This window comes from Chlamydomonas reinhardtii, chromosome 6, assembly GCF_000002595.2.
Source record: "Chlamydomonas reinhardtii strain CC-503 cw92 mt+ chromosome 6, whole genome shotgun sequence".
Lineage (NCBI taxonomy): Eukaryota > Viridiplantae > Chlorophyta > Chlorophyceae > Chlamydomonadales > Chlamydomonadaceae > Chlamydomonas > Chlamydomonas reinhardtii.
In genome coordinates, this window is record NC_057009.1 from 2,988,062 (window position 1) to 3,014,345 (window position 26,284).

The following is a 26,284-nucleotide window of genomic DNA, read 5'->3' on the forward strand; positions in this document are numbered from 1 at the left end:
GGGGAGGGGGAGGGAGGAGGGAGGAGGGAGGCGGGGCGGGGGTGGAGGGAGGGGGCAGAAGGGGTAGTTTGTTCCAAACGCGGGGAGGCGGAGTTGGAGGGGAGGCGGGAGCGGGGAGGGAAGGTGTTTGTAACCAGATGGAGGGAGGAGCGGGTGGGGGTGGGGCCGGTGGAGGCGCAGGGGAATGCGGGGCAGCGGAGGGGCAGGGTTGAGATGCAGGAGCCTTGTGGGAAAGGCGACAGGGCGGATGCTGGACGCCTGCTTTGCAGGACAGGCTGAGCGGCAAGAGGGCGGGGTGGTGGAATGAAATGGAGCTAGCAAGAGATTTGCCATGAGCACAGGCCGGGACGGCTCGACCCAGACCAGACCACAGACCAGCCAACACTACCGTAGGCATGCCACACACCAGGGGCAGACGGCTGCGACGTGAAGGGCGTGGGGCCGCGTGGCAGGTTGGCGGGCGGCTTGAGGCCATTGTGGGCGACACGGTGTAAAGCCCCGGCTGCGCCTCACCCGCCCCACACACATGCACGCACGCAGGCCACGGTGGCCGTGCTGGAGAAGTTTGGCGAGCGGCGCGAGGCGGGCCGCAGCCGCACCGAGTACCTGGCGCAGCTGAAGCGCGACCTGGCCACCTACTACGGCTACAACGAGTTCATGATCGACATGTACCTCAACATGTTCAGGTGAGTGGGGGGCCGGGCGGGCGGGCGGGCGAGAGAGGGTGTGTGCAGTGGGGTGCAGCGGGTGGGGTGGGGTTTGCGGGGTTGGCTGGGTGGGCGGCAGGTGTTGCGGGTTGGGGGGGGGGCCCGCTGCATGAGTGTGGTGGTGCAGCTGTATTGTGAGTCGCGAAGTCGTGGAGAAGGTGTGGGCGGGGTGGGGCTGCAGGATCGCGGATGGGGAGTGTGGGTGTACGACACCGCCTGACATGGCACACACGCCGCCGTACACGCAGCGTGGCTGAGGCCTTGGAGCTGATGGAAGCGAACGAGGTGCCGCGGCCCGTGACGCTGCGCACCAACACGCTCAAGACGCGGCGGCGCGAGCTGGCGGCGGCGCTCATCCAGCGCGGAGTCAGCCTGGACCCCATTGGGCCCTGGAGCAAGGTGGGGCGGGGAGGGCGGGATGGGCGCGGGATGGGCGGGCGGATGGCGGATGGGATGGCCGAGGGGCGCGAAGGGTTTGCGGGGCCCCAAAATGGGTAGTAGTCGGTAGCGTGCAAAGACTTACCAGGTGGTCCGTGTTCTGTCTTTATGCCCCCAGGTGGGGCTGGTGGTGTACGAGACCAAGGTGCCCATCGGCGCCACGCCCGAGTACATGGCGGGACACTACATGCTGCAGGTGAGGCGCAAGGGGTGGGGCTGGCAGTTTATTCCATTCCCAACTTCATCCCGATCCCAACCAAACCAAGACCCAGAACCAGCCCACACAGCGCGGAGGAGGGTTGGCCAGCTTGGCCTTAACATGAGCGAGCCGGGCACCGGCTGCGGCGGCGGCGGGGATGAAGCCTCAGTCAGCGACGTGGGACCCCTCACCTCGACCATCTTTGTTACCGCCGTACTGGGCGTTTCACTCTCTTCTGAGTATGCAACAACCAAGCCCCAAACCCTTAACCCCACCTCCCACCCACCCACAGGGCGCCTCCTCCTTCATGCCCGTGATGGCTCTGGCCCCCCAGCCCGAGGAGACGGTGGTGGACATGGCTGCAGCGCCCGGTGGCAAGACCACCTACATCGCTGCGCTCATGCGCAACACAGGCACCGTGTTCGCAAACGAGATCAACAAGGTGGGCCGGGGCTGGGGTTGCAGTGGGAGAGGGGCGGCTGCTGAGGCTTGGGCGGGAGGGCGACCCCATACGGATATCAGAGGTCCACACAATACAGCACGTCACATCCACAAGCTCTCTCACCATCTCAACACAACATCACTCAATAACAATCATCACCGCAACACATCGAACCGCTGACAGGACCGGCTCAAGTCCATCACCGGCAACCTGACGCGGCTGGGCGTCACCAACACCGTGGTGTGCAACTACGACGGCAAGGAGCTGCCGCAGGTGCTGGGGCAGCGCAGCGTGGACCGCGTGCTGCTGGACGCGCCCTGCTCCGGCACCGGCGTGGTGTCCAAGGACCCCTCCGTCAAGGTGCGCCAGGGAGGGGGGCAGGGGCAGGGGCAGGGGCAGGGGCAGGGGCTAGCTGCTCCACACGGCTCACATCCATCAGCGAGTACCTGCACGGTGCACACCCCATACGCCAGCGTCTTCGCCGCCCCACCCCCATAATTAATCATGAATGTAACCCCCAGACACATGTGCTCCTTATCAGTATACCATCGCTGTAACCCCCACTCGGCACCACTCCGTTCTCCACATGAACTGCTACCCCGCCGGCCCAACCGCTTTGCCTGGTGCTCTGCCTTTCTCTTTTCCTCAACACTGCAACCCGTCTGCGCCTGCGCCTGCCTCACCTTTGCCTCCCCGCTGCCTGCCGCCTGCCTTGCCGCCCGCCACAGACCTCCAAGTCGCAGCAGGACATCTGGCGCTGCGGCCACCTGCAGAAGCAGCTGCTGCTGGCGGCCATTGACCTGGTGGACGCCAACAGCACCACCGGCGGCTACGTGGTCTACTCCACCTGCTCCGTGTGCGTGGAGGAGGACGAGGCGGTGGTCAACTACGCGCTGCGCAAGCGCAACGTCAAGGTGCGCTCGCGCGCGAGGGACCGGGCCGGTAAAGGGGGGGCCAGGGAGGGAGCGGAGGGGGCTGATGCCCTCATGCCATCGTAGGCGTACAGACGGGTGCGCCGGTTCATGTTCTGTGTGCCGGCCTCGCGTTTTGGCGCTGACCGGTGGCTACACCTGCGCCTGCACGGCCACACCTGCCGCGCCTCTGTGGCCTCTGACGCCGTGTCACCCGCCCCGCCCCGCCCTGTCACACGCGCTGCCCCAACCCCCCAGGTGGTGCCCACCGGCCTGGAGTTCGGGCGCGAGGGCTTCATCCGCTACCGCGACTTCCGCTTCCACCCCTCGCTCAAGCACGCGCGCCGCTTCTACCCGCACGCGCACAACCTAGACGGTGAGCCGGTGCTGAGGAGGCTGGGGGCTGAGGAGGAGGCTTGAGGGAGCCAGTGCCGCGCAGCCACTCCGCGGCGGTTGCGGACAGGAAACCCGCTGCTAGGGCTAGGGGCTGTCGGGCTCCGTGTTACGGATACGATGGGCCAGCTGTGTTGTACATGCGGGCTTTGGCAGCTGCTCCGTGGGTGCCTTGTTCTCCCAACAGCTTGTGCTCTGCGTGCGCCTTCACGCCGCCACCCCAGGCTTCTTCGTGTGCAAGCTGAAGAAGCTGTCCAACGACATCAAGAAGGACAAGGACGAGGAGGACGAGGAGGATGAGGACGCGGAGGCCGGCGGCTCGGGCAGCGGCGACGAGGAGGGCGGCCAGGCGGCCAAGGCCGGCGGCGGCAAGAAGGCCCCGTCCGGGCCCAAGCCCGTTGTCATCCCCGTCAGCAAGCCCAAGGTAAGGGAACACATCAGCAAATGAGGGAGCGGCATGTGGTGCGTGTGGGTCCTTACGCTGGGCGCAGACGTGGCAGTTGCGTAGGCATGTCGCATCGAACCTGCTGATCACCCATGGCTGCCTCTCTTTGTTGCGGCGCCTTTTCGACGCACCCGCAGTCGCACCCCAAGGGCGCGGCGCGCGTGCCGGCCAAGAAGGTCGAAGAGCTGGACCAGGCGGAGGCGGAGGACATGGAGGCGGAGATGGCGCAGCTCAAGGCGGCCATGCAGAAGAAGGGCGCGGCGGCGGCGGGGGCGGGGGCAGCGGCCGGCAAAGGCGGGAAGAAGGGCGCCAAGGGCAAGAAGGAGGAGGAAGAGAAGGAGGACGGCGGCCGCGCGGCGGCGGGCAAGGGCGCCGGGACGAGTGGGCGGGGCGCGGCGGCTGCGGCGCCGGCGGCGGGCGCGGACGCAGCGGAGGCGGGCGAGGGCAGCGCGAAGAAGAAGGACAGCAAGCTGTACCGCCAAGCCATGAAGGAGCTTGAAGAGGAGCGGGCGGCCAAGCAGGCAGGGAAGGGGAAGCAGGGCGCAGGTGCGGCGGCGGTGGCGGTAGGGCCATCCAGCAGCAAACCCGCCGCTGGCGGGCAAACGGAGGCGGGTGGAAAGAAGGCGGCGGGCGGGGGTAAGGCCGTGGCGGCGGCGGGCGCAGCAGCAGCAGCGGCGCCAACGACGAATGGTGCGGCGGCGGCAGGCAAGGGCAAGGGCAAGGCGGCGGATGGCGGTGCGGCCGGGAAAGGGAAAGCCGCGGCGGCGCCCGCCGCCAAGCCGGCGCCCGCGGCAAAGAAGCAGAAGAAGTGATTCGGGCGGGGCTGACACAAACTTGCTTGTGCCGATGGATGTGAGTTTTGCCGTTGATTGCGGGAGCGTTTTGGGGCGCAGAATGTTTTAGCGCCCTCATGTTTGTCTTCGGTCGGATATCTTGTCTCCGGTACTCGGTGGTTTCAGGAGGCGAACAGATGGGGCCGGCCGGCCGGGAAAAGTCTAGGATGTAGGAGGTGGTCTGTTCACGCGCTTGGGTACGATAGCTCCGGACTGAAGCTCGATCTGTATGATTCGGGTCGCTTCATTTTGCTTGCAAGGCTGCGGGCGTGCTCAAGGGCGCTGCGCACAGGCAACGGGATGGCGAGGGATGCACGGTAGTGGCAGGTGATCGTGCGTTGCATCCATGCGTCAAGCCCTGGACTGTAGCGGTCGAGGATTGCGCGTGCGTACGCGGGACACGAGCACGTGTGCGATCCAACCTGTTTACACTGGTTTACAGCACCCGGGATGCGGCTCTGTTACGCACACGGCCGTTGCCCTGAAGGTGGTACTGATGAGCACCACCCACTTATGATTGGTAACTATTGCCTGACGCACGGCGCAACAGCAGCGATCTGCCGCTTCAACAGCACTCGCCGCAAGCCTGGGAACGTGCCCGAAAGGACCCTACCGTGGCCTCAGTCTCACCAACCCCCCAAGTACGTCCCACATTGTACAGCACAAACCCTCTGTGCATCCGAAACTCCTACCGCGAGCGATTGCGCAAGCGGGCGTGTACACGGGGCCTAGCACACAGGTGTGTGACAATCACCGATGCACACGCACAGTTCGGTACGTGCGGGCAAAGCCGTGGCCCATGTCAACCAGCTCGGCAGCGTGCATTCATCAGGATTGCCCTCCTGCCCTACATGGCCTCCCATACTCGGCTCCTTCCCCTCGGGTTGCCGCCACCCAACACATGTTTCCGTCTGTCCATGCACTTTTACCGTTCTCCCTCTCCTCCCTTCCTGCCGCTGCTGCCCCTCCAGCTGCTCACAGGTCGTCGTCCAGCAGCTCCGAGTCCGCGGCGGCCAGCTCGGCGGCGGAGGGGCCGCCGCCCTCCTGGTCCACACTCAGCAGCCGCCGGATGGCCTCGCTCTTGCGCTTGTTGTGCTTCAGCTGGACCTGCGGGCAAGCAGCAGGCGCGGAGGCCGGCGCGTGGCGGGCGGGGTCAGCCTGGAGGTGGAGGCGGGCCCTCGATTGCGGTGCTTATGGTGCATGGGCTTGCGCGTTGCGAGCTGTGGCAAAGGACAACACGGTGCATGAGCGCGCGCAGTCACGCACCTCGGACATCTTCTCCAGAAGCTTGGACTGCCACTGCAGCTTGCGGCGGCTCTCCGCCAGCTCCGCCACCTCGGTGCGCGCCCGCGCGGCGGCGTCCAGCGCCTTGCTGCGCTCTTCCTCCAGCAGCCGCATCTGCACACACATGACCATGCACACGGGCCGAGTCCGGAATTTTGCCCCATCTCCCGGGTTGAGGCTTGGCTAGGACTCACTGTGCGCGGAGTCACACGGACTTTGCCCGCGGGAGGGTTTGCAGCAAAGTCGGGGTTGGTGGAGTCAAGTTGGGCCCTGATAGCATGTGATGGCTCGGCGTCTTCGGGTGCTGGGACTGTCCCCTCTGTAACATCCGCATTCATCTCCCGGATAGACGTCCTCAAGCTGCAGTGGTCAAGTTGGCTTTACGATGCTGCCTGACAGCGCAGTCCTGCGCCCACCCTGCCGCCCAACCAGCCGCGCCGCGCCTCCCACTCGCTCCCCACGCTCTCCCCCCTCCCCCACGTGCCTTGTCCTCCATCATGGCCGAGCTGATGTCCGCCCGCTGCACCAGCTCGTCCACCGCCTCCAGACGCTGCAGCGCCGCCAGCAGCAGCCCCTTCAGGTCGTCCCGCTCGGCGTTCAGGCTGGCGATGGCAAGTGCCGACTCCTCCTGCGTCCTGTGGCAGGCAACGATCGGCAAGTGAGCTACCGTATCTGCTCAGCCACAGGCGCCTAGCCGCTTACGGTAGGCACTCGCACACACGCCACAGACACACGCATTGCCTCCCACTCCCCAAGCCCACCCCACTCCAGCGCTCCAACCCACTGCCTAGTTCCCACCGCTGCAGCGCCACGTCCAGCTCGCGTATCCGCTCCGAGGCGTTCTCCAGCTGGCTGTCGCGGCTCTTGAGCGCCGTCTTGAGCGCCTTGACGTCCAGCATCTGGTGCTCGTTCACACGCTGCAGCCGCTTGTAGTCGAGCTCCAGCTTGTTAGCGCGCTTGCGCTCCTCGATCGCCTCACGCCGCAGCCGCGCCTACTCGCGATGAGGGGGCGCGAGAGGGAAGTGGGCATTGAAGCGGTGTGAAAGCGTAGTGGGGGAAGCTGGCTAGAGAGGCAGGGAATAGCGGGCGGGAGAGGTGCGTGTCACTGTACTACCGTACCTTCTCGTGCGCCCATGCCGTCTCCGCCTCCTTGAATTGCGCCAGCACGCTGGACAGCGGCGTGTGGGCGGGGATGCTGCGCATGTGGTCTACGCTACGAACTGCGGCGCTCAGGCCCTTCGGCCCGGGCAGCAGCCCTGACGGCCGTGCACCCTTGGCGGCCGACTTGGGCTTCTTTATCCTGTTAGCAGCACACGGCAACTGTCATGGACGCTTCACGCCGACCTGAGCGTGCCCTCCTGGGGCTAGCCCTGAATGCACCTGAACCCCAAGCCCCTTGGCGCACCGGTCAGGCTTTGGGCTGCGTGCTGCATCGGCCTCCGCGGCCGCAACGGCCAGTTTCCCAAAGTCCTCATTCAATGCCTGCTGGATGGCGCTGCCTTGCGCCTCTGCGCTGTTCATCGCCCGCTCCACCCGGTTTATCCGCTCGAACAGGTCCGCCATACCCTTGCGTCCCCTGCAGCCAGGAGTGCACCCGGCAAACATGAACGGCTACCTCCATCAGCTCTCCCGCCACATGGACTGGCGCAACAGTAGTTGCAGCAACCCCCGCAAGACCCCCACCTCTCGTGCGCGATTGGGTCCGCACCATCCTGCGCCACGAACCCAACGGAGTAGGGTTAGCACACTGCCCCCCAATCTTGTTAGTGATCCTTGCTTGCCATGACGCAAGCTTAGAGTATGTACCTGGGGAGCTGGGCTTCGTGCCGCTGAGCGAGGAATTGCAGCAGGTGGAGGGCTCAATGGAGCGCCTTCGGTGGCGCCACCGCCTCGCACATCTACGCCGAGCCGGTTCAGTCTGGCTTTAAGCTGGGTTAGATTTAACCCCGAAGATGTCATTGTGTTTATGGAAACTCCGGCGTGGAAGGAGCGACGAGTCGTTCGCTTTGACTGTTGTTGACCCTTCCTCAAGGGGTGGGCAAACAAGGTGTCGTGTTGCAAGAACTAACCCAAGTAGATTTCTATGAGAAGAGTACACAATGGAAATCAATGAATCAGCGTTCCTGGGTAAGGGCTGTCCTCGCCAGCTCGTGTCTAGTAGGCCGCTAGTTGTGATCTTGCTGTGTGTTAAGAGTAAAATGATGATGAAATGTTTTCTCGTTTATGATGAGCGATGAAGCTGTGAGCCCGGAATCAGCCGCAAAGGCCGCGATCACGCTTCTTCTTCCCGTGCGAGGCTGCTCGTCGACCAGTCGTTCCCGAGTTTACAGGTTCTTTCGAGCGCTTGATGAATGAGTCTATCGCCATGCTACCACAGGGGCCGAGCCGGTCCTTCTCGACCCGCCACATCCCTGCGCATCCCCAGCACTACAGCACGCCACCAATGGAGGGCTCTGCGTGAGCGCCCACTCTCGCCGCCCATAGAATCCCTCCAACATCTTCCTCAAGTTCTATTGTGTTTCTACCGCTTGACACCAACGAATGCTCGTATCTCAGCACCTTGCTCGGTGTTCGCCGCCGCTCTGTTCTTACGGCTGTCACCCGCACCAACTCTCTGTGTAGCCCATCGAACCCCTTACGCTAGGCACAACTCTTCAAACATCATCTTCACACGGAGTGTACACATGTACGATCACGCGGTCAAGATACTTATGCATCCCGCTCACTGTTGCGTGCTTTGCGCGGATCACGCTCACAACTCAGTCTGCTCATCCGCGCTCATCTCGGTTCACGAGGAGAGGTCGTTAATGGCAGCGCCCAGGGGCCACGCCGCCTCAATGCGCTGTCCGTTGTATTCCACCTGCTTCACCAGCGTCAGCTTCATCTTCTCGTCCAGCTTGAAGCCCTGCATGCAAGCGAGCACGGCCACACGCGGGCGCCAGTGAGAGCAGGTGGTGCGGTGCCCGTCCCCATCCACACGGTGGGGGCATTTGTAGTAGTTACGCGAGCGGGCGGCAGCTTGTTTCAGGTGCGCACCTGGGTCAGCATGACGTGGCAGTAGGTCAGGTCCAAGCACAGGAACTTGGTGTTCTCGCCCTGCACCTTCTTATACACCTTGCCAATGTCGTCCACGGACTGGACGCAGACCTCATCGGCCTTGTCAGCAAAGTCCTGCAGACAGCGACACGCGGCAATCCAGGGTGACGCACGCAGTTCGCAGAAGGGCAACATAACATGCGGATACGGCAATGCAAGAGGGCGTAGCTATCTGCAGGACTGCAGATGTTCAAGCGACGTGCCCAAGCGCCACACGAATACACGATGCACAAACTCACCCGCGCGGTGACCTCCCACATAGCCGCCTGCTCATCCTCAATAATGCCGGTCTCGGAGGCGCGGTCCCAGAAATACGACGACACAAAGTAGTCACGGCCCTTGCTTAGGCCGTTGCCACGCCACGCACCGTTGAAAGAGCACTCCGTTTGCTGCAGGTGGAGGGGGTAGACAAAAGCCGGACAGTGTGAGTGGCACGTGTGAGTGGGCACAAGTCGAATTGTCTGCCGTGGCCGCCCGCCCAACCATCTCTCCCCGCCACACAACCGTGGCGCACATCAGCGGCCCCTGCTTATTAACTGCCAACTCCAAGCCAGCCGCCAGGCCTCACCGGCTTGGTGCCGCAGGTCAAGTTGGCTTGCAGCGCGCTGCCGCCGATCTCGGCGCACGCATCGAAGTCCGTCTCGCCGCCCGAGAAGGTGTACTCCTTGCCCGCGTAGGCGTACGTGCCGGCAGCGCCCTCATGGATGCAGCTGTGCGGCTTGCCCTTCTCGCCGGCATCAATCAGCTTGGCGCGGCCGGCCATGAGGCCGTAGCCCAGGTACGAGTGCACGTACACGTTGAAGGTCTTGCCGCCTCCGTGCAGCTGAACAACGTAGTCCCTGCAGGAGCCGCATTGTACACATGGCACGCAACACAACCCCTTCCAATCACTGGCGCTCTAAGGGGACTTGGAGGTGGTAACGACAGACCCTTACGCGCCCTGCACGTACTCATGTTGCCAGTCCGCCATGCTACGCTTAGCCTGGTAGCTGACCCAGATGCTGCTGGCCACTCACGTGGGCGCCAGTTTTGCATTCGTGTCCTCCAGCGCAAACGCCTCCTGAATCGAGCCGCCACCCATGTCAATGGCAGCCACGGTCTTGCCCACCGGCCCAGACAGGCGGCCAAGGAGGTAGTTGAGCGTCAGCCAGGCGAACGCACCCTCGTCCTTGCCTGTACGCGTGTGAGCAAACCCACATCGGGTTAGCCTTCAGGCAGGCGTTTCCATCTGGGTTGCTGTGGGTCGCACGCGGGCCCGCACCCACCGTCCATGATGGCCACGCCCCCAGGGGCAAGCTTAAAGGGCTGCTTCCGCAGCAGCGCCTCCACGGCCTTCAGGATATTGTCAGCCTTATCACCGGGCAGCAGGCGCAGGCCGGCCGTGGCTTTGAGGGAGATGGGAGTGGAGCTCTGCGGACAGACAGAGGCAGGCAGGTAGGTGTCAGCCGTTGCGCACCGCCGACAGTCACGTTCTGTTGGTAACCTGAAACAAGTCACCAGGCGTGCACGACAGGACCTGACACCCGCCGACGCGAGTGCCCATCTACCTGCAAGTTCTGGGGCACCGTCTTCAGCGCGGTGTCAATTAGTGGCTGCAGGGAGGCGGCCGCCTTCTCGGGGGAGTCCGCGAAGGAGCTCAACCCGGGCTTCAGCTGCTCAAAGGTGTCGCTAATGAGCTTGAGCTCTCCGCCGGCCTGCTCAAACTTGAACACGTGGATGCGGCTGCCTGTGCTGCCCGCATCAAACACAATCGCGAACTTTGGCGCCGCGCCTGTATGGCGCAGCTCCTTCAGCGTGTGGGTGCGCTCCGCGTGGAAAGGCGTTGAACGTGGCACCAGCGTGATGACCGCCAGGATTAGAATTACCTGTGCGGCGCGCAGACACAGGGCAGGCAGTGAAGTGGTGGCTGTGGCGCTGTCCACCCCTGCCACCCTGCCGTGCCTCCACGCCAGCGCACAGGCGGCTGGTCTGTCACTTCGCCCCCAGCGGCTCACCGGGATGGACACCACCAGCAGCACGCCGCGGTACCTGCGCCCCGCACAAATACGCAGTCCTGTTGTCAGTATGGCCATGCTGGGACTGGGGGTCCCAGACGGTGCCGAGGCCCGCAGCTTCACCTCTGGTCCACGCTCTTATCGACTGACCGCCATATCCTGTCACCCAAGGTGTCAGGGCGCTTCATCTCCTCAGTTAGCTCTTCTGTGCCTGGCGCCGATTCTTGCTCTAATCCCAACACCTGATCCACAGTTTTGCGTGATGTTTCCTCCTCAATTTTTGCAAGGCAAGTCTACAGCTTGTATGTCATAGATCGAGCTAGTCAAGGGAGGGTAAAGTAAGCCCGCTGCAACAGACCAAAGAAGTTGCAAAAATAACACACGTTTCTTCTGCTTCAGAGCTGTCAGTCGTAAGCTACAAGCGATGTGCTTGCAATAAATATCTGCACCAGGCTAAACTTAAGAGGGCTAGGAGTTCTCCGTTAAGGTTTGCTGCATGGGCCCCAATCCCGCCCAACCCCGGCCCCTCTCGCTGCCAAAGCCTACCAAAGAACGCTTTAATATGAAACTGCTGTGAAACATAGGCACTCAATTACGCACACGCCACTCGACGATAGCGTGTATCAGAGCAACTCCCGACATCTCGCGGAGATTCTGTGCCAGAGCTCACTGCTATCCCACCGCTCCTTCTAGGACCTTCTTACGTAGGACAACCATGGCTTCGCTGGCCTCAATTTGCTCGTCGCGTACTCAGGGAGTCTCGACGCGAGCTCAGTGTAGGTTTCGTGGCAGGATGGCGTGGAGGGTCCACGGGAAGACTAGGCACCTGGCCTGCTGCCTGTGGCCTGTCGCCTGACTGAATCTGCTGTTCGCTGTCCTTCAGCCCGGCAAGCTGTGGTGGCCTCTGCTGTGCGGCCTGTGGCCGTGTGGACCCGGCCCACCCCCGACCGTGACGCGGACTTCATCAAGCCCTCGTACATTCCCACGCCGATTCAGCCCTCCATCACGCCGGGGCGCCAGGACTCCCCCATTTACGCTCCGGTGACGCCAGAGTTTCGTCCTGCTGAGCTACCGGTGCGCTGGGCGCCTTTGGATGGCACAGGTCTCGGGTTTGTGCATGGTGGCACCCAGGACAGCAGGGACCTCACATCCGCAGGCCTGGCGCCGGCCGCTGGGTTTGCGGTGCCCATACCGTACCACGCGCAGTAGGCACACCCCCAGTGACACCCTTGGTGAACTTGTATACTGCGTAGGAGACGCCCAAGGAGCTGCCCAACGCCCCCAGGCTGCCGGAGCGGCGGCCGGATGACATCCCCGCGGGGAACCCCAAGGAGAAGCCCGGGCAGCAAGGCACTCCCGACCAGCGGGAGGCGCCCCCGTCCAAGGACCGCGAGTCAGCTCCCAAAAAGTAGATAGTGGTATGAGGTGGCGGGAGCGAAGGGCTAGGCTAGCGCATACTTGAGTTGTTTCAATTGCATAGGAGAGCAGGCGAGTGTAAAGGCACGCTGGTCGCTGGAGGTGAAGGGCACGGGCGGTACATACACTGTTGCGGTTGTGGCCAATGACGCGGTTCGGTTACCGTGTGTAGCTGATGGCCGAGGGACACTCGCGGCTTGGCCCATGTTCATTGGAGTGCGGAGGTACGGAGGCGCGCAGCGAAGCGGCTCTACAGCTGGCGAGGATGGTGCAGCCGTGTAGAAGGGCAGGGCAGGGTGTGCGATTGCAGGGCTGAGGTGCAACTGCAGGAGGACGCCAGGGCTAGAACAGCTCTTATCAGGGGCCCAGACATACCTAGACGGTGCTCTGTATGCAGGGACGGCGGCATGATGCGATGCTGCTTGCATGCCTGCCTGCTGATTGTGCCTGCTAGCTAGTCTGTCGGCGGTTCAGTTGAGATTGTTTGGCGTGAGTCGTGTTGTTTGGCGTGAGTCGTGAACTGGCGTCGACTCGTCGAGTGTCTCTCTAACTCCTGAGGCGCACGGTTTGGTGTGTATCGCACCGAACAGAACCTGCTTGGACTTCCTGACGCAACCTTCTCCCACGGCTTGTGTGCTCGCATTACCGTCTACCGGACCTGCCAGCCCAGCCTAATACCGTATAACTCGCAGTCCCCCCTCTGCTGCGTCGGCTGCCCACTCCATTGTCAGCGTCCGCCTGGTGTCCCAGCTGCTTCTTTGCTTAGCTGTTGGTCATGAACCAGACATCCAGAGAGGCGGTTGGACACAAGTGAGTACAGACAGCCCGTTACATAAGAGCTACATGCCGGCGGGACAAGCCGCACCGGATGCCACACCCAAGCTGCCGACCGCGCAGCGCACCGCGGGCGCGCACGCAACGGTGGGGCCAGCCATTTACTTCTTGCCCTTCTTGCCCTTGCCGCCGGCCTCGGCAGCGGGGGCGGGGGCAGCGGCAGCGGCGGCGCCGCCCGACTTCTTGGGGGCACCGGCGGGCGCACCGCCCTCGTACACGAAGGTGTTGGCGCACTTGCCGCAGTACACGCGGTCGAAGTGGGTGGCCATGAACGTGCCGGGGCCGCAGTTGGGGCACTGCTTGCGCAGGCGCTGGACCTTGCCGGAGTCGTCCACCTGGAGGGTAGCAAGGGCATGGGGACAGACGAATGGAGTCAGCGCGTGCACCCGCCACACGGATCACGATGGAGCGCGCAGCCAGCCCTGTGTATAATCCGCAGCGCCTCTACCATTCCGTCCCGTCCCAGTCAGTCCAGGCCAGGCGCGCACCTTGTAGAACTTCAGCACCCGGAGCTTGATCTTCTTGTGCTTGTGCTTCTGCTTCTTGGGCTTGGTGTACGTCTTCTTCTTGCGCTTCTTGGCACCACCCAGCAGGCGCAGCAGGCACATCAGGGTGCTGTCATCGCTGACACCGGCCTCAGCCAGGACCTGGGAGTCCTCCAGCTGCACACCGTTGAACAGGATGCGCTGCTCGCCGGCCTCCAGGCCTGCACAGGCACGACGAACAAACACCGCGGTCAGTCGCCGGCTCTGCCCAACAAGCACGCCGTGTGTTTGGGCCACTCCCAAAACCGCACTCTGAAACCAGCCCCGAAAGCTGGAAGGAGAAAGCCACAAGCGCAGTGATATCGCCGCTGAGGGTCAGGCAACCAGGTCTCCAGTGCTCTTCCTCCCGCTGTCTCCTAGGCCCAGGCACGCGTGACCTCGCCCGGTTCACAGCATACTTCCGCGACCCTAGACCGCTCTACCGCCCCCAGCGCCAAAACATGACGACATCCAGCACTTCCAAACATTCCAGCTCGTCGACTCACCCTGCAGAGCCTCCACGGCAGCCTTCACATCGGCGACGGTCTGCGCCGGACTCACCTCAACGAGGTGAGTCCGGTCTGCACGCAGGAACAACGCAAGAAACAGTCATCAGTCAGAGAAGTCTAAAGGCAAGAAGAAGGACGATTGTCAAGAGGAAGCTGAGATTTTGCAGAGCGAAGGCGGCCTCACCAGTCCGGACGAAAATCTGCATTCTGACGGTACTAGGCAGTGATTACAGTGCCGTCCTTGCACCGTAGGAGAAAGAACCAGGCGCAGCAACGCGACAAAACAGGACCCGGCCGCCGGCCTCATCGCGTACGACCTATGAGGAAAGTTTGCCTGAGCGCGCTGCCCTGAACATAATTGTCTGGCCTTAAAATGATGTCCGTAACTCTCGTGGACTGGGTTCGACCCTGTCTATGGCTTGAAAAACCTTGTGCGATGCAACATATGTCGGGAGCTTAGTCGCGCCCGTCGCTGTAAATGACCATTTGCATGACGGGATATGTGCGGTGCATTAGCTATGTTCAATGCCTGGTGGTCGCCATGGAACGGCAATGTCAGCGGCGTGGAAAGTTATGCTCGGCGCTTATAGGCGCCCCCAAACTTTGGCTGCATCTGAGGTGTTGAGTGGGGGGCAGAAGTAGAGCTCGCGTGCGCGAGGGCCAGGGTTGGCAGAGAGGGGAGGGGGCTACAGCCCTCTGGCCACGAACCAGGTCGACCCTCCGGACGCGGGAGTGTCCAATGAGGCGTTGACACCGTATGGGTGCGACTTCTCCAAAGAAGGCTTGCCGGCTCACGTAATCTCATGTTTCTTAGCTTCAGAACCTGTAGCCAGCCAGCAGGCCCTGGAAGACCAGTTGTGTGGCTGCTGCTAAAGCTAGGTGCAGCTGCTGCTACTGCTGCCAGCGCGTCACGGCGCCACAACGAGCTGCTTGCTAATAACGCAACGATGAACGAGGTCTACCGCCCAGGCGAGTACGGTATGCAGCGAAGGCTGGCTTGATGGGTGCGGATGCCGCCGCTCGCAGGAATCTGCTGCTCGCCTAAGCAGGCGCGACCCCCGGCTGTGCCGTGGATAACGCGCCTGCGTGCCGCCTGCCATTACCTCTGCATGGCCACGCAGATGTGCCGCGGGCCTATCAGGCTGTGGACAGTAAGCACCCGGAAGGCAGCAAGGGGTTGAGCATACCCACCTACACCGTGTTGCAGCAGCACGCCGCGTTCTGGGACAGGTGGGCGAGGCGGGGCCTCCGCAGTCTTGGAGCTGGGACTGGGTAGGACTGGGGGTGCGGGGAAGCCCAAGGGAGAGCGGTGGCAGGGGGGGAGAAGAAACAACTGAGGACGCCAACTGGGCCTGACAATACTTGAGGCTGTGGTGTTATGCTGCAGAGACAATGACGGGCGCATCTACCCGTACGACACGTATGTGGGTGAGCAAGTTGAAGACTTGAGCACCTGCTGTTTGGCGCAGAGCAGGGGTGGCGCACAGCACACAGGCGGAGTACGGTGTGGGCGTTACCTGCCCCGCGGCAACCTTCCAAGCCGCCCTGCCTTCCGCTGCTGCCGCCCTCCCGCATGCACCGCCAGGCTGCCGCGAGATCGGCATGTCGCTGCTGCTGAGCCTGGCGTTCGTGTGGCTGCTGCACTTCACACTGCTGGCGCCGTACATGACGCAGGTGCGCGGCACAGCAGCGGCAACCGCAGCAATTGCAGTAGCAGTAGCAGTAGCAGCTGCCTGGCAGCACGGCACTGGCTGACACGAACGGTGTGGTGTGCCTCGTAGCCCGTCAGGCCATCTGGCGCATCCACGACGCAACACACGCTCATGCACAGCCAGCCGCCCTCCGCGTGCAATTGCATGTAAACCCATGGCACGTAAGCGACTCCCAACCATCGCGGGCCCCCGGTCCCCTGTGCTTCCCTCCCGCGCCCAGGACAACTGGCTGCTGCACCCCTACCTGGCCATCCACCTCAAGAACATCCACCGCCTGCACCACGCCAGCGACACCGGCACCTATGACGAGGAGGGCCGCATGTACCCGCGGGTGGGGCGGGGAGGGGGGCGTAGTGCTCAGGCCGCGCCCGCATGGAGGGAGGGCTGGCACCTGCCGCGAGGTTGCCAACATGTGATGGCTTCCTCGTGCGTGCCCACTTGCGCATCATGTCACGCATCGCACAGCCGGTACCCACCCTTCCCTCGCCGCACCCACCCTTACCTCGCTGCCCGTCCGCAGAAGTTTGAGGAGATCTGGGAGGTGCTGGGCGCCGAGCAGCTGGCCAGCTGGGCGGACGTGCGCCGCCTGCTGGCGGCCAACCGCTGTGTGGGCGACCCGCTGGGCTGGCTGGCCTCGGCCGTGTCGTGGGGGCTGCTGTACAGCGTGGCGCGGGACGAGCGGGGGGTGCTGGGGCGCGAGGCGGTGCGGCGCTGCTTCGATGGCACGCTGTTTTACGCCCTGGCGGAGGGCCGCCGCGCGCGCGCCCTGGCGTCGAAGTATGAGTGAGTAGCGAAGCCCCGCACGCGGCGGGTGGCGGGCGGCGGTGTCTTGCGTCGCAGCATCACTGCTTGGGTGTTGCATTACTTGCATACAATGCAGAAGAGGGGCATAAATGCATGAGGCATAAGGAGGCCAGGACCTTGCTGGTCGTGTTTGGGCTAGGTTAGACGCCTAGGAGTAGGAGTGAAGCGAATGCGGGACTCTGTCTCAAGGCTGAGCCCGAATGCCTGTCGAACTGCAGCTTGGGAGTGTGTGAGCGCTAAACGATGCGTCAAGCCTGGGAAGCCGTACCACATGAAAATATAGTGGAGTTGGCCATGGACCCACATCTGTAGTAGGACTTCTCGGCAAAAGCCACACCTGGATGCCCCAGGGCGTGTTTCCGCGGGGTTATGTACCGAAGGCAGGTTGCATAGTACGCGACCCTCTCTCCATAATACGCCGATACGCGTATTAACACAGCGTACTAGGATTTCTAGTACAGTACGTTAAAATACGGTGCATGATACGCTGGGCCACGAAATCCGGGGGGGAAGCCGATGCAAACACGACACGCGTGCCCGCAATCGGTGTGAAATTGGATTTGCGCGGCCATAGTCTTCTAGCGGAATTTCTTTGAACTTATGATACTCATATTGTTATAAGAAAACACGGCTGTAGTGTGGAGAGCAGCCATGGTTCGCGAACTTAGACGGACATCCTTTCCAGCACCCCTGGCGCCCCTCGCCCGCCACGGCGCTGCCACGGCACACCCCGCTGGTTTCCCCAGCACAACGTACTTTCCAACGTACTAGCCGACGAGGGCAGCGTACAGTACGTAGTACAATACGTAGTACGTAGTACGCGTACTACGAACTACGCACTGCTGTCCGAAGGTGGCATAGGACTGAAGCGTTCCGCCTACACCATCCTGCCTGATCCTGGTGAATTCGTGAGCCGTACGGACCGGCGCAATAGTGTCACGCAAAGCCAAGATGTTCGTATACGTGTGTATAGGTTACAGTTGAAGCCAAAATGCCTGTCAGATGTTTCAACCGTGCCCGCTCTTCCTCAGCGCGGGATTCTTGTCCTGCTAACAAAACTGGTGGGATAGTCAAGCCCCCACGGGCCATACCAAGACGCGCTCAGTCGGGCGCTCTCTCAAATGCTCTTGATCAACGTATCTACCCCTACCCTGCACTAGCACTCCTGTTGCTCACCGCCCGAATGTCAGTTGTCGCCGCCTGCTCCACGCCTCACTACCCGGTCACCACGCACATCATTGAAGAACAACACACAAGAAGACCCCACGTCCGTCGTCCAGTCCTGCACCAGCCTCATGGCCTGTACAACCCTACTGGAGCGGTAGCTGGCCATACATCGCTAAGTTTCATCACTACCGCATCCCCAGCTGTCACCACCATCACCCTGTACGATACCAACCCTTACGCCAGCCCGCCGCAACACCACGCCAAACATCACTGCCCTGTGCTCTTTACGCCGACACGCCGGTGTAGCGCAGCAGGATGCCGTCGTTGCCCAGCACGAAGCCCAGCTGGGGGTTGAAGAACTTGATGGCGTACAGGTTGCCGGCCACGTCGTCGGTGGAGCGGTCGCGCTTCCAGTTCTTGCCGCCATCCTCAGAGCGGTACAGCGAGCCCGAGCCGCCGCATGCGAACGCCACCTTGTCGTCACGGAAGCTGGGGAGAGGAGGGAGGGAAGCGGCGGGAGAGAGGGAACAGGACCGTCAGGTTGGCGTGTTGTTCATCCACGAGACATAAAGCCGTGGTTCGTCGTTTACTACGCTACATCTCTTTTTCTCATGGCTGCCCTTCCAGCTGTATGCTACCACCACCACCACCTCTGGCACCCACCCGACGTCCAGGATTCCAAAGCCGCGCGAGTTGATGGTCACGTCCTTGAACTTCTCGCTGGCAAGGCCGGCGTCCTCGGACACCAGCACGTCACCACCACGGGTGGTCACCCACACCTACACGCACCAGGAACAGTCGCGGGGCATGAGGGGGAAATGGTGAGGCCAGTTGGCTGCTGCGCCTGATGAAGCACCCTCTCCAAGTTGTCTGTTGCCATCGTTTTGTGCAAGCGGCCTATTGCCAACAGCATCTTCCAGGGCCGGCTCTGCTCCGCCCTCTCGCCATCCAGGCATGCCGCATCCTGCAGCATCCCAGTCTACCCCCGTGGCTTCGCCCCCTCTGCGCTCACCTCGCCGGCGGGGGTGAAGCCCATGTTTTGGAGGCGGCGGGGCGCGGGGCGGTTGTGGGGCATCCAGTAGGTCTGGCCGGGCGACCAGGTCATGTAGAAGTTGCCGCGGGAGGAGACGGCCACGTAGTCGCCCGAGCTGCTGCGGGCCAGGTTGGAGAAGGAGCCCTCGTAGTAGGAGGCGCCGCTAATGCCTGTGTGCGGGTCGGGATCAAGGCAGCAGAGGTCAGCGCTGCGCTGAGAATGGCAGACAGCCACGGCGCTGGCGTCAGCAGCTGATGAACCCGCTGCAGGCGCTAGGGTAGCTGTGAGATGGAGTTTGGCATTGGCGTGGCGTCGGCCGCCGGTGGCGTGGGCACCGGGCAAGTCATCTGGGTAGAGAGCGGACCGGGGCTGCTGTTCCATGGCTGCCATATGTCCCAGCAGTACAGCGTCTCATGCCTTAAGCTTCCCAGCACTACCGGTGCACGCGACGTTCGCTGCATGCCTTGGCTCCTTGACAGCGCACGCCATCCTCTGGACGTTCACGTCCATATATGCCCGGCCCACCCCAACGCAACGCAAATACTCCTCAGCATTGCTCCCGGCTGCCTGATCTATCCTTTGCGCGCGACTCCCCATTCCCCTGTCCCCGCCCCGCCCAGCCCGCCCCGCCACGCACCGCTGGACACGGTGCGGTTCAGCGTGGCGTCCACGGTCTCCTGCACCGCCGCCGTCCAGGTGTAGGCGGTGTTGTCGGTCACGTAGATGGCGCCCTGTGTGTCCGGCGCAGCACAAGAGCGGCAGGGCCAGGCGGGCGCGTCGATGTCGTGCATGGTGTTGGGGATACTGATATGTGCCGAAGCGGTGCGCTTCTGCCATGCACGAGGAGCTCTGGCCCGCCGCGCAGTCCGCGACATCATCAGTTTGGGACACGTTCCGGAACTCAGCCCATGCCAAGTTTCAACTGATCCAGGCCGCTTGTTCCCGGCACCCTGCGCGCCTCCGGATGCCTCAGCCGCTGCCTCACCTGGTCGGTGATCATCTCAGCCTGGCCGGGCTTGCCAGCCAGACCGGTAATGCGCACGGGGGCACCTGCGCATGACCAGCGAATGGCAGCGCGTGAGGTCAGTCGCCTATGCTCGTCTTCATTCCGGGCATCGCTTTGCCGCTGCTGTGGTTCTGGCGCCGCACCGCTTGCATGCCCCGCAATCAGCCCGACGGCCAGCGAGTCCAGTACCACCCCCTTACCGGGCAGCTTGGAGCTCAGGGGGATGCGCTCCCAGTTGGCGCCGCCGTCGCTGGTGTGCAGCAGGATGGCGGGCTTGCCCACAATCCAGCCCTCCTTGCCGGCGAAGGAGATGGAGTTGAAGCGGTAGTTGAAGCCCTCATCGCGGGCCGCGTCAATGGAGCGCGGCGCCCACGTCTTGCCGCCATCGTTGGTCTCCAGCAGCGTCTGGCGCGTGCCCAGCAGGAAGCCTTTTGTGGGATTGCGAGGGGGAGGTGAGCGGAAGGGTTGAGGAAACGGGAGGGAGAGGGTGCGTGCTGGCAGCGGGCGTGCTGGCCTGCTGGGGCGGTGGCTGGGGCAGTGCCGTGGAAAGGCTGGTGTCTGCGTTGGGACTCCAGCGAAACTCGGCACCCCCGACCAGTCCCCCGCGCCGGCTTGGGACGCCCCGCCTTACCGTGCTTGTCATCCGTGAAACCGATATCCAGCAGCACAGTGCCCTGGGAGACCGGCAGGTTCACCTGCAAGCCACACAATTGTTCGGTAAGCGATCGACACAGCGAGAGCCAGACACACCGAAGCTTACCAGCTCCCACTCAGTCGACAGCAGCTGGTTCGCCTGAGCAGGCGCAGGGAACGAGATCGGCATCGACACCGCGGCAGCGGTGGCCAGGCCAGCGCTCAGCACCGCGCGACGAGTCAGGGCATCCGCATTCTGGGCCTCCGCGCGCACGACCACGGCAGCACGGGTGCGAGAGATGCGAGCAGGCGCGAAGGCTGCAAGGAGCAAAATTGCGTGGTCAGGGAGTGGCGAAAAAGTTGCTAGAAGCTTGCACATTCTGGGCCTACCCTTGCGCGAGGAACGAGCCGAGGCCACCTGGCGAGTCTGCTGCGCTGACAGAGCCATTTGTATGAGTAAATAGAAACTATCAAAATGGTCTGAGTTGAGACACTCAATAGGCACCTCGACCAGGCCGGTGCATGCATGCATTAGGAGCGCGAGTGGCCACGAAAGCCCGACACTCGGTACCCCTCCCAAAAGCTGAAAAATGGTCTAGGCGCATACATATAGGATACAATATTCAATTTACAAGTTTCGCTGGTCACTCGTGGCGGCAGCAGCTCCTTGGCACGCAGCATACCCCTGGGCGCCTGGCCCCTTCGCCACCAAGTCTGCACACCAACAACAGAACATTTTGGCAGCAATCCGCCGTCTGCATCTCCTGATAGCACGCATGATGCATGGTTTCACCTTCCAGCGTGATTGGCAATGTAAAAGCGGTCACGCACACGCACTCTCATGAAAGACGTGCTACCTCCCGCAAGGCCAAACTACTGCCACCTGTGACACACACATCAGGTGGGCTCCAAGGCACGATTGCGACATCCTACTATTAACATAAGGGATATTTGTGAGACAGGCCCAGGTCCAGCTTCATGTACATCGCCCGTCTCCGACAGCGCCCGCAGACGCACGGGCGCGCGCACACAGCGCGAGGCGCACAACGCTCCAGAACTCGCAACTGCACACACCCACACCGCTCTCCTACTGACCCATGGAGCAGACGCCGCTCATTGATCTGTCAGTATCCCAACCAGTCTGCACGGCCTCCACCCCCAAACTACAGCCCCGCTCACCCAGCCCGCTCCGCCTGTCTACCTGCCCGCCTGTGCACCCCTCCGTTCCTCCACGGCCGCATGCAGTAGCCCACCTCACCGCCATTCCGCTCTCCCACCCCGTGGGCGCCCCGCCCCCTTGCATGCGAGAATCGGGTACAACTGCTCCAACCCATCACCAACACCCGCTGCTCAGGGACCTGTGCCCTGGATGGGTGTCACTGGAACCAAACCAAGAGCACGCTGGACTGCATTGCAACAATCGCTGGCCACAGCCGCCAACCCCGCACATTACACGATGGGCGTGCTGTCCACGTCGCTGGCGTTGAAGCCCATCATGGTGCGGTGCGGCACGTGCACGAACACGCGGCTGCCCACCACCAGGTTGTACTCGCGCTCGTCCTGGTCGCGGCTGAGCTGCAGCTCGCACTCCTGAGAGCGGGGGTGGGTACGCACAATGGACAGTGCGGATGTGTCAGCAAACAGAAGACCGTATGTTGGCAGTATGTTGGTGGGGTGTAGGGGCAAACATCGTACGAGGCCGAGGCAGACGCAGGTGAGCAGCAGGCGCAAGCGGTGCTCATGTAGCCCACCGCCTGTACCCCACCGCCCAGCACTGCGCACAATACGCTTTGTCGGGGGCGAAGCGGCACCGAGCAGATCCAAACCCACAAAACACCTCCGCCTCTGGACCCTTGTCCCCACGCCCTTCCCTTCGCACCCTGCCCCCCGCCTCACCACGTCGTCATCGAAGCGCAGCGTGTACTTGACCACCCAGCCCAGGTTGGCTTTGTCCGCCACGTTGGCGCCCACCGTGGTCAGCGCGCCCTCGCCGCTCTCCGGCGGCACCGTCTTGAACAGCTTAATGTCGTGCGGCCGGAACATGACGCTGGTCTTGGAGGTGTTGAAGCGCATGCGCTTGGCCAGCTGGAGAGTGAGGGGGAAATGGGGATAGCAAAGTTGAAGCAGTGGAACAGCGGCAGGGGGTTGGTGAAGTGGTGTGAGTAAGTGGGCGGGAGGGCGGGAGGGGCGGGAGGGGCGGGAAGGAAAAGCGCTAGCGCGGATGGCTAATGGACACGGCCTGGCAACGGGGGAACAGGCACCCTGCTGCGTTTCCCATTGCTCCCTACCCGCAACTTGTCCGGTGCTCCTCCCGACAGCACCTGGTAGCCCCGCCCGACCTCCTGCCCACCCGCTCAGCCCCTAGCCCCACTGCTCAACCAGCGCTCCCACGCACCAGCGACGTGGCCGGCACCACGTTGGTCTCGCCCACGAACTTCATAATGAAGGGCGTGCGCGGCCGCTTGATGATCTCGGTGGGGCTGCCCTGCTGCTCCACCAGGCCCCTGTCGTCGACACACGGATCAGCGGCGTTGCATGTACCGTAAGCGCACGCCGAGCACACGCCGCCACAAGGCCACCACAAGCTACATAGGAGGCCCACGGCCACACCGGGTCCCGGACAGGGGGCCGCACCAATAGCCACGCAAGCCCATCCGTCATGCATCCGTCATCCATCCGTTATCCATCCATCATCCATCGCCACTACGGTTCCCGTACTAGTGACTTAACAATGATGATTAGGCAAACAATTGTCGAGCTCAGGTATCTCCAGTGGGTATCTCCGCTCCTTCTGCACTACCCCTTTGACCGTCCCCGCACTCAGCGCATCTACACCCGCGCCCGCCCCACCCGCACGCCCGCACACAGCCCGCGCGCAATCCCCTGGTGGTGGTCTTGGTGTACGTGGGACTGGAATAAACCCACCCCTCCCCCTCCCCCCTTCCCCCAAAACCCTTTCCCTTGTCCCCCACTTCCTCGAACCGCACTCCCACCTGTTGAACACCACCACCTTGTCCGCCAGGTCGAACGCCTCCTCCTGGTCGTGCGTCACAATGATGGTGGTCACGCCCACGCTGCGCACGATCTCGCGCAGCCCCGTGCGCAGCTGCTTGCGCACCACCGCGTCCAGCGCGCCAAAGGGCTCGTCCAGCAGCAGCAGCCGCGGGTTGGAGGCCAGGGCGCGCGCCAGCGCCACACGCTGCCGCTGGCCGCCCGACAGTTGGCGCGGGTAGCGGTCGCCCAGGCCGGTGAGCTGCACCAGCGCCAGCAGCTCCGCCACGCGCTTGTCGTGGTCGATGTTGAGCTTGCGCACCTGTGCGCGGCGTGGCGTGGCATGTGTTAAACAAAAACAAACGGAACAATTCCGCGTGTGTGTGTGCAGTATGTGTGTAGGAGGTCACGCCACGCTGGGTTGGTCGGTCGGCAGGAGGGGAGGTAGGCTGGTAACCGGCATAGACAGGGCAACACCAAGACGGCGGCTGTATCAGCGAGCTGCTGCACATGCGGGGCGGCCCCAGCCCTTTCCGCCCGGTCCTTGGTGCATTTGCGACCGCGCCCCGTCACCCACCATCCGAGCGCCTCCCCCCCCATCCGCCCATCACCCCTTACGCCCGGCCAGCCCAGTCCACCCCACCCACCTCCAGTCCAAACTTGATGTTCTCCGCAACTGTCTTGTGGTTGAACAGCGCATAGCTCTGGAACACGAAGCCGATCTGGCGGTCCTGGACGGACAGGTTGGTCGCGTCCGTGTCGTCAAAGTAGATGTTGCCGCCTGCAGGGTGCGGGAGCCGCAGGGGTGGCAGGGGTGGGTTGTTTATTCCATTCCCAAAGAAACCAAGACCAGGGGGTTGAGTTAAGATAAGTATGAAGAATGGGGCTGGCTCAGCGTCCGGAAGACAAGGTACCAGTCTTGGCTGTGAGGTTCCACACAGCCCCTGCCTCCAAGCCAGGGCACGGGGCACACACTCCAGCTGCATTTCGGTCAGACAACCACCACGTCTGTGGCCTTGCCCCGCAGCTACACACCCTCTCCCACCCTCTCCCCTCCTCCGCTCCCTCTCCTCCACACCTCTCTCTCCTCCACCCCTTCCCTCCCCTCTCCTTCCCTCTCGTCCAACCGCTTCCTCTCCTCGCCCCCGCCGCCTCCTCACCCGTGGGCTGCTCCAGGCCTGCAATGAGGCGCAGCAATGTGGTCTTGCCGCTGCCGCTGGGCCCCAGCAGCGCCACGATGGAGCTGGGCTCGATGTCCACGTCCACGCCGTCCACCGCCCTGAACAGGCCTTTGGCGGTGCTGAAGTGCTTCACCATGTTGCGCACCTGCGGCGTGTTGCGGGTGGGGAGGTGGTGTTGGGGTGGCAGGTGGTGCTGGAGTGGTTGCGGCGGGAGTTGGAGGGCTACAGGACGCTACGGCGTGGGGTTGGACTAGGCGGGGTTGTAGGCTTGCTGGGTGCCCTTCCACGCACGCAGACCCAATTGTACCATCCATGCCGGTTGATCGCACCGTTCAGCGGCGTGCAAGCTGTCTTCAGGCGGGACAGTTTCATGTCACAGGTTTTGGGAGCGGGTCCGCATCGCTGTACCATGGGTAAGGCAGCTTGTAACCGCTGCAAGGTTATGAGCCCTGCCACCGAGCCCAGCAAGGCTGCGTGCCGAGTCGCTGATCACACGTCCTTTACCCGGCTGCGATGTGATCACGTCCTGTAAGGCCTCGCACACCGACGGGACGCTCCTTGACATGCCGAGGCGGCTTCTTCACACACATACACACGCGCACGCGTGCGCAGCGGCTGTTTGCAGTATGACTCCCAGCTTCCAAACCGAGCAAAACGGCTGTCGCATATGATCTGGTACTCGGCCGTTGAAGACACTGCAGGACGGTGTCGGCTTGTGCGCAGGCTGCACAGTAGTGCCATTCAACCCGCTGGCTAGGCGTTTGGCAGGCAAGACACACGGGCGCACCTCGCCGCGTGTTTGCAACACCCAAACCCTAGTCGCTCGCCCGAACCGCCGGTGTGTCACTTCCTTAGCGGCAGCCACGCAGATTATGAGCTACGTGCGCCCCCATGCACGACTGGACAACATACAACGCTCAGATCTATTGCAAACGCTGGCATGACGGCCCCGTGGCGGCCGACCCAAGCGACCGAACCCCGGGAACTCACCCGCACATAAAGCCCCGTTGGTCGTGTAGGCGCGTCTGTAATGATTCCCTCATAAGAGGGTCCAACCTCGTCCATGGATGATATGGACATGGACACTTCTCCTGCCCCATTGGAGGACTGCGTCCGCACAGTGTTGTAGAGGGGGAGGCGCAGTGAGTCGTGGTGAGACGAAGGTGGGAGGCCGGCGAGCGCACGCAGCACGCAGGCACGGGAGGCCCCAGCGCTCACGCCTCGCTACCCCTGGGTCACCTGTTGCGACGAATCTCGAGGAGTGTAAACGACAGGTTTGTCGATGCTGGCTGCCCGGCAAGCGACTGAAGTTGTTGTCGCTCTGCAGCCCGCCAGGCCAAAGGCATGGGCGTGGACGGGTTCGATACGAAGTGGAGCAGCAGGCTCGCAAACGCTCAATTGAGCACCCATAGCATCATGAAAACGAAATACCGAGCTCACCTGGCGTGCAGTGGGAGCAGCGCGCTAGGCATCGCCGGCTGCACTCGGCTTGCCATCGGTGCCTGCACAAGAACATAATTGTTATTCACTGCTAGCATAGATGGCAAAGAACAATCCGGTAATGCAGCACCAGACTTACCATTTGGGCGACAGGGCCAGCTTGCGCAGCTGGGCGAGCGCCAAGGCGCGATGTTGTTTGAGCGAGCAGCGACGCCATTCTGACAATTGAAGTACTATAGAGTGTTCAGTCGCGCGGGATAGTTCAAGTGCCGAGCGGTCCTCATCGCGGGTC

At 62.8% G+C, this 26,284-nt stretch overlaps 8 protein-coding genes across 9 annotated transcripts in view; 3 read left to right on the forward strand and 5 right to left on the reverse strand.

The window, feature by feature from the left end:
• The window catches only part of CHLRE_06g273413v5 (uncharacterized protein), a 7,392-nt gene extending 2,405 nt beyond the window's left edge, over nucleotides 1-4,987 (forward strand). Inside the window, exons 8-16 of the mRNA XM_043062977.1 lie at nucleotides 541-686; nucleotides 956-1,106; nucleotides 1,264-1,341; nucleotides 1,637-1,786; nucleotides 1,970-2,146; nucleotides 2,515-2,700; nucleotides 2,956-3,073; nucleotides 3,315-3,514; nucleotides 3,673-4,987. Of these exons, the coding sequence (XP_042923683.1) occupies nucleotides 541-686; nucleotides 956-1,106; nucleotides 1,264-1,341; nucleotides 1,637-1,786; nucleotides 1,970-2,146; nucleotides 2,515-2,700; nucleotides 2,956-3,073; nucleotides 3,315-3,514; nucleotides 3,673-4,347 (1,881 nt within the window). The 3' untranslated portion in view covers nucleotides 4,348-4,987. The remainder of the gene's footprint in view (nucleotides 1-540; nucleotides 687-955; nucleotides 1,107-1,263; nucleotides 1,342-1,636; nucleotides 1,787-1,969; nucleotides 2,147-2,514; nucleotides 2,701-2,955; nucleotides 3,074-3,314; nucleotides 3,515-3,672) is intronic.
• Nucleotides 4,988-4,989: 2 nt separating this feature from the next.
• On the reverse strand, nucleotides 4,990-7,865 carry CHLRE_06g273450v5 (uncharacterized protein). The gene is made up of 8 exons (XM_043062978.1): nucleotides 7,459-7,865; nucleotides 7,336-7,364; nucleotides 7,058-7,228; nucleotides 6,772-6,952; nucleotides 6,451-6,644; nucleotides 6,137-6,287; nucleotides 5,635-5,766; nucleotides 4,990-5,475 (listed from the first exon to the last, which is right to left on the reverse strand). Exons 1-8 carry the CDS (start codon nucleotides 7,609-7,611, stop codon nucleotides 5,344-5,346), a joined length of 1,143 nt encoding a protein of 380 aa, XP_042923684.1. The 5' UTR covers nucleotides 7,612-7,865; the 3' UTR covers nucleotides 4,990-5,343.
• Nucleotides 7,866-7,964: 99 nt separating this feature from the next.
• Nucleotides 7,965-11,195, reverse strand: CHLRE_06g273500v5 (uncharacterized protein). Of its 2 annotated transcripts, none has more exons than XM_001696144.2 (9): nucleotides 10,893-11,195; nucleotides 10,743-10,776; nucleotides 10,296-10,613; nucleotides 10,014-10,158; nucleotides 9,765-9,921; nucleotides 9,317-9,587; nucleotides 8,988-9,137; nucleotides 8,689-8,823; nucleotides 7,965-8,557 (listed from the first exon to the last, which is right to left on the reverse strand). In XM_001696144.2, the coding sequence occupies exons 1-9, from the start codon at nucleotides 10,928-10,930 to the stop codon at nucleotides 8,441-8,443; spliced, it is 1,365 nt and encodes a 454-aa protein (XP_001696196.2). In that variant the 5' UTR covers nucleotides 10,931-11,195; the 3' UTR covers nucleotides 7,965-8,440. The 2 variants fall into 2 exon arrangements, with proteins under 2 accessions (XP_001696196.2, XP_042923685.1); XM_043062979.1 differs by having other exon boundaries at nucleotides 10,866-11,195.
• Nucleotides 11,196-11,315: 120 nt separating this feature from the next.
• On the forward strand, nucleotides 11,316-12,856 carry CHLRE_06g273550v5 (uncharacterized protein). The gene is made up of 3 exons (XM_001696412.2): nucleotides 11,316-11,518; nucleotides 11,626-11,816; nucleotides 11,996-12,856. The coding sequence occupies exons 1-3, from the start codon at nucleotides 11,458-11,460 to the stop codon at nucleotides 12,152-12,154; spliced, it is 411 nt and encodes a 136-aa protein (XP_001696464.1). The 5' UTR covers nucleotides 11,316-11,457; the 3' UTR covers nucleotides 12,155-12,856.
• Nucleotides 12,857-12,974: 118 nt separating this feature from the next.
• On the reverse strand, nucleotides 12,975-14,270 carry CHLRE_06g273600v5 (ribosomal protein S27a). Its single transcript, XM_001696143.2, has 4 exons — nucleotides 14,210-14,270; nucleotides 14,023-14,097; nucleotides 13,481-13,698; nucleotides 12,975-13,327 (listed from the first exon to the last, which is right to left on the reverse strand). The coding sequence occupies exons 1-4, from the start codon at nucleotides 14,229-14,231 to the stop codon at nucleotides 13,094-13,096; spliced, it is 549 nt and encodes a 182-aa protein (XP_001696195.1). The 5' UTR covers nucleotides 14,232-14,270; the 3' UTR covers nucleotides 12,975-13,093.
• Nucleotides 14,271-14,405: 135 nt separating this feature from the next.
• CHLRE_06g273650v5 (uncharacterized protein) lies at nucleotides 14,406-16,947 on the forward strand. The gene is made up of 6 exons (XM_001696411.2): nucleotides 14,406-14,994; nucleotides 15,147-15,255; nucleotides 15,413-15,453; nucleotides 15,611-15,699; nucleotides 15,958-16,068; nucleotides 16,258-16,947. Exons 1-6 carry the CDS (start codon nucleotides 14,973-14,975, stop codon nucleotides 16,522-16,524), a joined length of 639 nt encoding a protein of 212 aa, XP_001696463.2. The 5' UTR covers nucleotides 14,406-14,972; the 3' UTR covers nucleotides 16,525-16,947.
• Nucleotides 16,948-17,503: 556 nt separating this feature from the next.
• CHLRE_06g273700v5 (uncharacterized protein) lies at nucleotides 17,504-20,945 on the reverse strand. Its single transcript, XM_043062980.1, has 9 exons — nucleotides 20,771-20,945; nucleotides 20,508-20,698; nucleotides 20,379-20,442; nucleotides 19,948-20,175; nucleotides 19,727-19,791; nucleotides 19,379-19,472; nucleotides 18,721-18,911; nucleotides 18,372-18,487; nucleotides 17,504-18,197 (listed from the first exon to the last, which is right to left on the reverse strand). Exons 1-9 carry the CDS (start codon nucleotides 20,826-20,828, stop codon nucleotides 17,993-17,995), a joined length of 1,212 nt encoding a protein of 403 aa, XP_042923686.1. The 5' UTR covers nucleotides 20,829-20,945; the 3' UTR covers nucleotides 17,504-17,992.
• A 51-nt stretch (nucleotides 20,946-20,996) lies between these two features.
• CHLRE_06g273750v5 (uncharacterized protein) lies at nucleotides 20,997-26,224 on the reverse strand. Its single transcript, XM_001696141.2, has 10 exons — nucleotides 26,132-26,224; nucleotides 25,993-26,054; nucleotides 25,792-25,873; nucleotides 25,543-25,659; nucleotides 24,532-24,697; nucleotides 24,019-24,152; nucleotides 23,374-23,693; nucleotides 22,776-22,884; nucleotides 22,277-22,465; nucleotides 20,997-21,970 (listed from the first exon to the last, which is right to left on the reverse strand). The coding sequence occupies exons 1-10, from the start codon at nucleotides 26,132-26,134 to the stop codon at nucleotides 21,830-21,832; spliced, it is 1,323 nt and encodes a 440-aa protein (XP_001696193.2). The 5' UTR covers nucleotides 26,135-26,224; the 3' UTR covers nucleotides 20,997-21,829.
• Between the last annotated feature and the right edge of the window lie 60 nt (nucleotides 26,225-26,284).